The 10,115-nt window shown below is 39.8% G+C and overlaps 1 protein-coding gene across 3 annotated transcripts in view; it reads right to left on the bottom strand.

The window, feature by feature from the left end:
* Nucleotides 1–10,115, bottom strand: part of LOC138052252 (condensin-2 complex subunit G2-like) — an 83,151-nt gene that overhangs the window by 30,145 nt on the left and 42,891 nt on the right. For all 3 annotated transcript variants that reach the window (XM_068898658.1, XM_068898667.1, XM_068898650.1), the window contains exons 21-23: nucleotides 7,675–7,843; nucleotides 6,836–6,931; nucleotides 4,342–4,422 (exon numbers count right to left, since the gene is read on the bottom strand). In XM_068898658.1, coding sequence (XP_068754759.1) covers nucleotides 4,342–4,422; nucleotides 6,836–6,931; nucleotides 7,675–7,843 — 346 coding nt within the window. The remainder of the gene's footprint in view (nucleotides 1–4,341; nucleotides 4,423–6,835; nucleotides 6,932–7,674; nucleotides 7,844–10,115) is intronic.

Consider the following 10,115-nt stretch of genomic DNA (forward strand, 5'->3'; position numbering starts at 1 on the left):
GACTGCACACTAGATTGCAAGAATGCTTGCAAGCCTGTGTATGTCAAGGGAATGTGCCAGAGTGGATGGTCAGGTGAAGAACAGTTTTGATCCAAAAGGACACAGCGAAGGGTTCCCAGGCCAGCAACTACCACCCTATTGCCTGCCTACCCATGATGTGGAAGCTCTTGACAGAGTTATGGGAGAGGCGTTATACCACCAATTGGATACGAATGGACTGCTAACAGATGAACATAAGGGGTGCAGGAAGGGATCCCGAGGAACTAAAGATCAATTGCTTGTAGACAAGGAAATCCTGAAGAACTGACGGAGAAGGTTGACAAAGTTGTCAATAACTTGGATAGACGACAAGAAGGCATATGATATGGTGCCACATTCATGGATCCTGAAATGCCTGGAGATGGTTGGGGCAGCCAAGAATATGATCTCTATAATCAGCAACAGCGTGGTGAACTAAAAGACAGTATTGACATCAGGAGGGATGGCTCTCGGGTAGGTGGACATTAAGAGAGGAATTTTTCAAGGTGACTCCTTGTCACCACTACTGTTTGTAGTGATCATGTTACCCTTGACCCTACTACTACGAAAAATGAGCGCTGGATACAAACTGGCAAAAGACATGAAGGCCATTAACCACCTACTATTCATGGATAATCTGAAGTTGTACGGAGCTAGCAAAGATCAACTAGACTCACTTGTTCAAGTAGTAAGGATCTTCTCGCAATACATCAACATGCCGTTTGGGCTAGACAAGTGTGCTGTCCTGGAAATGAGAAGTAGCGGAACAGAACTACCCGACAACCAGCATATCAGGGAAATAGAGGCAGAAGGCAACAAATACCTTAGTATCTTAGAGTTCGACCAGACGCTGAACACCAAGATGAAAGGCAAGATAACATCGGAGTATATAAGAAGAGTCAAGAAGTTGTGTAGATCAAAACTCAACGCTACAGTGCAGGGATTATGGACTGGACAAAGGAGGAGGTAGCCAACATGGATAGAAGAACTAGGGAGAGCTTGGCAATGAATAGCTGTCTGCACACCAGGAGTAATGTTGCGAGGCTGTACCTGCCGAGAAAGGAAGGGGGAAGAGGACTGATCGGCATTGAGGAGTGTGTAAGAAGGGAGAGGAAATCCCTTCATGGCTACCTAAGAGAGAGCACAGAGTGGATGCTTCAAGCTGCCTTAAAGGAGAGAGTGATTGCTAAAAGACAGTATTGACATCAGGGATGGCTCTCGGGTAGGTGGACATTAAGAGAGGAATTTCTGAAGGTGACTCCTTGTCACCACTACTGTTTGTAGTGATCATGTTACCCTTGAACCTAGTACTACGAAAAATGAGTGCAGGATACAAACTGGCAAAAGACATGAAGGCCGTTAACCACCTACTAGTCATGGATAATCTGAAGTTGTACGGAGCTAGCAAAGATCAACTAGACTCACTTGTTCAAGTAGTAAGGATCTTCTCGCAATACATTAACATGTCGTTTGGGGTAGACAAGTGTGCTGTCCTGGAAATAAGAAGTAGTGGAATAGAACTACCCGACGACCAGCATATCAGGGAAATAGAGGAAGAAGGCAACAAATACCTTAGTATCTTAGAGTTCGACCAGATGCTGAACACCAAGATGAAAGGCAAGATAACATCGGAGTATATCAAAAGAGTCAAGAAGTTGTGTAGATCAAAACTCAACGCTACAGTGCAGGGATTATGGACTGGACAAAGGAGGAGGTAGCCAACATGGATAGAAGAACTAGGAAGATCTTGGCAATGAATAGCTGTCTGCACACCGGGAGTAATGTTGCGAGGCTGTACCTGCCGAGAAAGGAAGGGGGAAGAGGACTGATCGGCATCGAGGAGTGTGTAAGAAGGGAGAGGAAATCTCTTCATGGCTACCTAAGAGAGAGCACAGAGTGGATGCTTCAAGCTGCCTTAAAGGAGAGAGTGATTGTTAAACAAGAGAGTCTGCAGGACAATAAGAGGAGGAGGAAAGACGAGAAAGTTAAAAACTGGAAGGAGAAAGCCCTACATGGTGCGTTTGTCCAACAAATATCAAATGAAGCTGGAGAGGAGTCTTGGAGAAGGCTCAGGAGTGGATTTCTAAAAAAGGAGACAGAAGGTTTGATTCTTGCTGCTCAGGGACAAGCTTTCAGAACAAACTCGATCAAGTATAGCATAGATAAGATCTCAGAGACACCACTGTGTAGATTGTGTGTATTGAAACAGTACGACACATTGTCAGTGGATGTAAGAAGCTTTCCCAAACGACATGTTAATGTATTGCGAGAAGATCCTTACTACTTGAACAAGAGAGTCTAGTTGATCTTTGCTAGCAATAATACCTATGGTGCTCTTGGAAGCATATCAAAGACCTGGTTTGGCAAGCTACAATCATAGACAAAAGTAGTTGGGAGGGTCGTGTAAATGAACCGCACCAGAGCTGTATTTCAACTTGCTTCTGTTAAATTGCAAAAGAAATAGTTTCACCTTCTCTTATACAGCTCCCTCCCCCCAATTCAATGTTGGAAGGTAACTCAAACAATTTCCCACTGAAACCATTCAGTTTTGCACAACATTGAATGATGGGGGAGGGGAGAGAAGCAATGAAGACGTCAAAAGTGCTAACCTTCCAAACAGTTTTGCCTATGATTGTATGAGAGTAGGAAATCTGATTTGAACGCTTATAACTCTTGCAGTATTTGACACGTGGCTTCCATTTCTTATTCTGGAATTGTTCTTATAATGTTCTTTCCAATGCATAAATAAAATCTCACAATACTGAAATTTGGTTAAACTCATTGTTTTGTGATTTGGATTTCAGAATGAAGACGTCCAAATTGCTAACCTTCCCAGCAGTTTTGTCTATGACTGTAGATGTACCTGACTTCCTTAGAAGTGTACAATTACTGGTATTGGCAATTCTTGGAAATCCTCACCTGTGTTGTGTCTCTAAGCTATGGGGAGTTGCTGAGACACCTTAAACATTACCCAGTAGAACACCCGACAACTGGAGAGAATTGAATATAATAATAATAATAATAATACCATACGACAACAACTACTAACAACAAAGACATATCAGCAAAGCAAAGCACAGATGCCCGTCACAGACGCCAATTGTAGAATGTGCCACACTGCTACAGAATCAACAACATATGTGCTAAGTGCCTGCTCAAAGATCGCCCAGACACTCTACACAGCCAGGCACGACAGGATGCTAGGGCTGATATACCACTGCTTACTGGATAAGTACAATTTCCAGGAAAGTGATCATGGAAAGCCATGGTACCAACAGAGCCTACCGCACACAGTGCTTGAAAATGAGAAGGCAAAGATATATTGGAATGTGCCCTTTATCCTTAAGAAGCCACTGGAAAATGGAGCTAATAAGCCTGACGTGATTGTGTACGATAAAGATACCAACATCTGGACTCTATTTGAAGGCAGTGTCTGCCAAGTAGACAAAATTGCAGATCGATACAAACAAAATATATAAAACTGCACGCAGGCATTAAAAGAGAGTACAAAAGTACAAGCGTATATCAAATCAATGAACACCATGAACAATTGAGAAATGACTTAAGAACAATTACGAGCACTGACAAGGAACTGAGTTACCTCATCGAACACTGCCAGAAATGGACTTTGAGCCAGAATGTAAATATCGTTAAGAAGTTCTACAAATTTGTTTAAGTGGAAAAAGGAATGTAAATTGATGTAATTAACTAGCTAAGATTTCAAATCTGCTGGTTGATGGAATAATGATATGCACAAAAGTAAATAGAATCTGCCATCATAATAACAATAATCATGTCCTTAACTTTTATGGAGCCAAGAGATTTATCCAATCCGAAGATGGCTTTCTGGCTATTGAAATACATCATAAATATAAAAATATCATAAAAGACGTTGGTCTGCCACCTGCTTTACTTCCAATTCGGTCGTGACTGGAATGAATGGCATATAAAGTACCAAACGATCTCAATAAAGTTTTACTAAGTTTAAATATGGTGTCACCAGAACAATGTATGAAAGCTAACCATTTCGAGTCAGCGCTTAACCCTAACCACTAGAGATCAGTGCCTAACCAAGCAGAGAACAAATGCATAGAGTTGAATATCTGCCAAAGCGGGTTCACACTGAGGTTGTCAAGTATTGCCACGTGATGTCACCAAATGTTACAACTGTATAGGTGTCACAAAGTGTCTCATCTTATTCCAGTCAAAACCATTCCAATTCATCCTGGCCTAATCGATCACATACAAGATGGCGATAAACCGTTGTAGCAAAAAAAAGACAGAACTAGAAAGAGAATTTCACATAACTCTTAATTTCCTTACCATTATAAGCCTCAAATGGCCAGCAATTTGTCTTAACTTCTCAGTACACTCCTGCACTGCAGCACGGCAAGTTGGTTCGCTCTGATGAAGCAAAATGAATTAAATTAATAAACCAAATACCACAAAGTTGACACAAAATACAAAAGTGAAGTCGGAAAAAGACTTTGGGCGAGCTGCAAGGTGTAATCCTACCCAAGCAGTGATCCTTTTGGAAGAGGTTGCTCAATCCAGAAAGCATCCCGCTTCAAGTGGCCCCTCTTCAACCTACTATCTAGTACCATACTCACGGCAAAGGGCTACCAAAAAATTGCAAACCTTTGATCGTTTGGTCGTAAAAGATGAATGTGCACATGAAATTTTCAATGAGATTTGTGATGACTCCACTGTCCTAGATTTAAGGTCTCTCCTGAGAGAGTTCATTCTGAAATGTTGGGTACATCATCTCATTCCTTCTATAACTTAAAGATTTGAAATGAAAGCGTCCCTCATGAATACGTCTTAGTAGTCCCATTTCCAATATTCAGGGCTCGAGACTATAAGTAGCCAACTAGCCACGGGTTAGTGAAATTTCAGTTTTGGCTAGTAGATTTTGAGCTTCCACTAGCCATTTAGACTAGTAAATATTGTGAAGCAGTAGAGTTCTGGACGAAAACAAAAATGAAAATTATTTCTTATGGATAAGGCAAAAGAAGAGAATAGAAACTAACTACACTAACTGTGAGCGGATTCTATGGAATTTACTGCCTCAGAAAATGATCAGTTGAAAAAAAAAAAAAAACTGAGGAGGAAACCAACATGGATTACAGTTTTCCTACGTCACATTACTAATGATTAATTATGTTTGAAATCATGTGGAACAGATAATGAGATAAGAAAGAGATAATGTGAAGCGACTTATCTCGTTTACTAGGAATGGTCAATGTCACATAAAAAGAGAGAAAACGAGCACTGTGGCCGCCGAATATTAATTGACTCCGAAAACCATTCAAACATAAAACATATGGATTGCTGTTTGAAACTATTAAAAAGAAAATCTTATATGAGGGCAAGTCTGTCCTTTCGAATTTCCTTTATATCTGATTTAAGATATTATTTTCCTGCATTCCGCTGCTTTTGTGCTTCATGCGTAGAATGGCGATTTCAGGTTAAAATTTTAATCCAATATAGCTCTAATCAAAGGAACAGCCTTTCCACAGACTTCCAAACGAGCAGTTTAGTTTTATGTACGGTTTATTTCTTGATTTACTTTATTCCGCATTTTCCATACCCCATTGCATCTGTGAGTTGCAAAGTTTTGGCAATGGTTCTGTGAGAATTGGCCTCGAGGTCACAAAAACTTTGCCTTCATGAGAAAAATACGGGAGGCCGTACACTGCAGCATATTTACACCTTTGTTGCGAGGATGGATATGAGAATATGTGGAATTTTTTCATGATAGTTTATGCAAATGAATGAAACTGCGCATGATGAGACTGGCTAGTGCAAATTTAGATTTGGCCAGTGAAATCAGACCTGATACTAGCCACGAGGCTAGTGAGCTAAAAAGTTAGTCTCGAGCCCTGCAATATTGTTTTCTTTTCCCATCCCTCTAGGCATAAAGGGCACTTTCTGTTGGGCAAACTTCCAGGTTGAACTTCAGGAATTTATTTCCCTTCTAATTGCATAAACCCGACCCAAGCCACCTAGAGGTTGCATTAATTTCACACCAATGAAGGAGACCTTGTTGTAAGCATAACACAACAATGAACAAAAATTTGGACAAAAAGACGAAACATTTCAGTCCAGATAGGGCGGGTCACAGTGGACAACCTTCAAACGTGGTCAAAAAATGTTCCGTCCGGTCAAGCCCAACTGAAACGCACTGCATCATGTGACATTCTGCCGAATTTTCCGCACTTTTAGCTGAATGCAATAGAAGAACACAGACCAACAGTAACGAAGCTAAAGTCTGATCCACACTTATCCGTTTTCAAAACTTTCAGTTTTCTGCTTGGTGAAAGCCAAGCTTTTTTAATTCTCACTCTAGTTTCGTGTTAATCCATTGACTCCTGGGAATTAAATATTATGAAATTTTATTCTAACGCAGCACATATTTTACTCGCCAATGGGGGGTGATTCAAGAGTCACTGGGTGAATGCATTAACTCAAGGAGCAAGGAGCAAGGAGCAAGGATGGCACAGTCGCTTAGTGCGCGGCCTTGGTGCAAGAGGTCTTGAGTTCAATTCCCGGATCTCGCATCCATGTTTCAACTTCTTTCCTTTCCGTGTAGCTAAGTAGCTTTAAATACTCGTAAAACGGAGCACCGATGGAGAGGGGGGAGTAAAATGAGCGCACCGTCGACCTCAGGTTTGTCAGTTGAATTACTGTTACGAGTTATCGACGTTAAATATGGTTGCTTTACTTTACTTTACTTTACTCCTAAACCCTCCCCCCAGCCTGAAATCTCTGCCTACATGTATTTTCCAAGAACACACACTGTACACATTCTCCTTACCATTAGCCAAGAGAGGAAGTCAAGGGCCAACGTGTGTTTATTCTCTGAAGGTAATTGAAAGGTCACAGATTTCTTTTTGCATCTTGTTCCTTCTCCCTAGATTAAACAAAACAAGTGGTGTTTTCCATTCAATCTACAAGAAAAAAATTCGTTGCTTAAATTACTTGAAGCCCAGATTTCATAGTGCATGCTAAAGTTAAACATTCCAGCACCAACTTAATTTTGCATTATTTTAACAAATCATTGGATTTTAAAATCTTCTTTTGCTTCTTATTGTGCAGTGGAGCATCTCCATAGCACTGCTTGAAATTAAAAATAAAATCCGGGCAGCCAAATCCGTGAATTTGGTTGCCCATTAGGAAACCCAGTGTGATTAAATGCATGTTATGTTGAGATGCTATCACACGGTGTTCGAGCTTGAATATTCCATAGCTCTTAGTGAGCACGGAAGTTTGGGTTTAATTATAATTATTTAATTCACATTCACTACTATCAGACATTGACAATGGAAAGCCGACAACTACTGGTAAGTCGGGTGGTACATTATCCATTTTTGGCTGGGTTGTCCATTATTTTTTCCTTGGGTGACCCAGCTTTTTATTTTACCAAAAACTGGTCGCCCAGTAAACTTTCTGGTCATCTCAGATGACCGGACGCTGCTTATTTCAAGCACTGCCAAAGAAAAATGGGCGGTATTAAAGATGATAAACTTTTTTTTTTTTCATATTTAAAAGGCAGAATGATGCAGAACATAATACGCCAACAAAAAAACAAATGAAAAAATGAAAAAGTAAAAAAAAATAAGGGAAAAACGGCGAAGATACATGTAAGCAAATTACCCTTTTTGTACTTCTTGTGGTTCCACTTATACCAGCACTGATTCGCTCATCAATAACCTCCAGAACTTCAGAAACTCGGTCCCAGGCACACAGACAGTTCAATAATGGACCATACTCAGTGCAAAGAGCAGCGGCAGGTAGCGAGGAAAGCGAAGACAGACACTTGGCACTGAAAACACAATTAAGCTGTCATTACAACTCTAAAAATTATACAAGGTTACCAATCAAACGCAGTTTTCAATTGACCTATTTACAGTTATGTGCTTAGTTACTTGGCCTATAAATGCAAGTGAGGTTGGTGTTGACCTTGTTATGATACAACCCTCCCAGCTTTTCTTATGTGAATCATGTTTAGCTGGAATTTACATTTAAAAAAGCAATGAGGTTCTATTAAAACAAGGTCATCTCTAGCCTCACTTTCATTACACTAAGTATGAAATATCTCACTTCTTCATGTGTTAATTAAGGAGATAATGTCAGAATGCATTAGTGCAATCAATGATTATGTACCAAAAAGTAAAGGCAACCGAAGCAAGGTACTGCTGCCCTTTGTTTGTGAATCGTAATGTGTGGGTTGTTTTACTTCTAAATGGGTTCATTTAGGTCTTGTGAGACTGATTTTTAATTATCATCCCGAAAGACAAGTAACCTTAACCAATTGCAGATGACTTTATGGACCCCAAGGTTTGATCTAGCTGGAATTGAGCCTACCACCCTCCACCAGGACTCTGACCTTACAATCTACATATTTCTCTAGCGAGTTATCATTCTTTCCCACATCTGTATTTGAAATGGTTGAATATGCCAAGCATTGTCCACTTAGCTAATAGCATCTATACCTAGATCTGAGTGGTCCAGCACCCGCAAAAACCCTTAACTTTAAACCACAGAACATAATGTGTACAATTAAAATTGTTCAAACCTCTTCAAATAAAAGCGTTTATATTCGAAAAACAAGAATCTGAAAATCGCTTCTTTTGGCTTTCAAATGTCCGGGCGCCGCCATCTTGAATAATTGTGATGTATCGTGGTTGCCCTATTGGCAACCTCGTTCCCAGGGTCTACTCCGCTTTCAAGATGGCGGGTCGGAGAAGACCCTGGCACACACCGTTATACCCCCCGCAAAATACTCCACGAATCGTGGAGTATTTTGTCACGTGACACACAATAGAATTTCGTTTTCACATTACACCAAAATAATCATACTGGTGACACACGGTTCAACATTGTGCAACATTTGTTGACCAACAAATGTTGTATGATGTTGTAGCCTGTTGAATGACAATGTTGCGACTTACATAAGTTACTTACACTACCAACATTACCAATTTCCAATACTTATTACAATGTTAAGAATTATTTATTTACACGCAAATAAAAAGGCCAAACAGCCGCGCATCTGCTGATGGCATGTATGATTCTTAGTATTGATTATAAAAACTTAATATAAATATAAGTACATTCTAACACCTTAACCAGTTACTTTAACAAAACAACAAAACTTACCTTTAAAAGGAAAATCCTTCGTCTATTTGTTATAAAATGTAGATAGGTTTTTGTTCTTTGTATAAATGTATTTTTCTGTTTGGTAATTGATCTTAAGCTTAGAGCAAAATCGTTTTTGTTCCTCCCATATTGTAGGAACGTTAAGATTATTTTAAAATGTTTTAACAGCTATGTGGTTTATATCCGTTGTAAAAGCGTTTTTGTTCATTGAGTATATTAAATGGGTCGGTTATTACGTACGCCACTTACAACCAACTTTCTTATATGCTTTCTGACATGATTCTGCTTTTCTAAATTTAAAAAATATTTTGTGCTTCGCTCCCCATGTTCATGCCACAGAGCCCTTGCGCGAAAGATTACACCTTTGGCTTTTTCTTCACAAAACAGCTCGAGTGATTCTTTTGCTTCAAAGCACTAGGGTTGTTTTCATATAACTTTGCTGCTGCGTCATATTCATTTTGTAAAGTCCATGTTTGGATTTTCTTTTGGAATAAGCAGTTGCATGGTTTTGTATATTGTACTTTAGCCAGTCCCAGACACAGCGTTTATCTAACAGCTCATTCATGCCTGTTGTCTTCTATTGATGGAACCTTAATTTCAGATCAAGGAGTTCCTTCCATGCTTTGATGATTCATTCCTACGCCTGATCATCGACTTACAAATCACGCCCTGCATGAAGCAAGTTTCCCGCCCTTGATACCGGCTTTAGGAATTTTCCTTGCTTCACAATTCGCTCATTTAAACTGCCAACTCTTATGATTGGTCAAAGCAATGACTTTGGTTTTAGTTTTCCCACACTCAATTTAATTAATAATGCCCAAAGGCCAAAAATGACTACTTTATTATTTTACACAGACGCCCTTAATTAAGGTTCATTTAGCTTTGGCCCACCACCTTGCTGGTGCTTTGAAAAACAAAATGGCTTGGAGTTTCAA

The sequence above is a fragment of the Montipora capricornis genome, chromosome 1 (assembly GCF_036669925.1).
Source record: "Montipora capricornis isolate CH-2021 chromosome 1, ASM3666992v2, whole genome shotgun sequence".
Lineage (NCBI taxonomy): Eukaryota > Metazoa > Cnidaria > Anthozoa > Scleractinia > Acroporidae > Montipora > Montipora capricornis.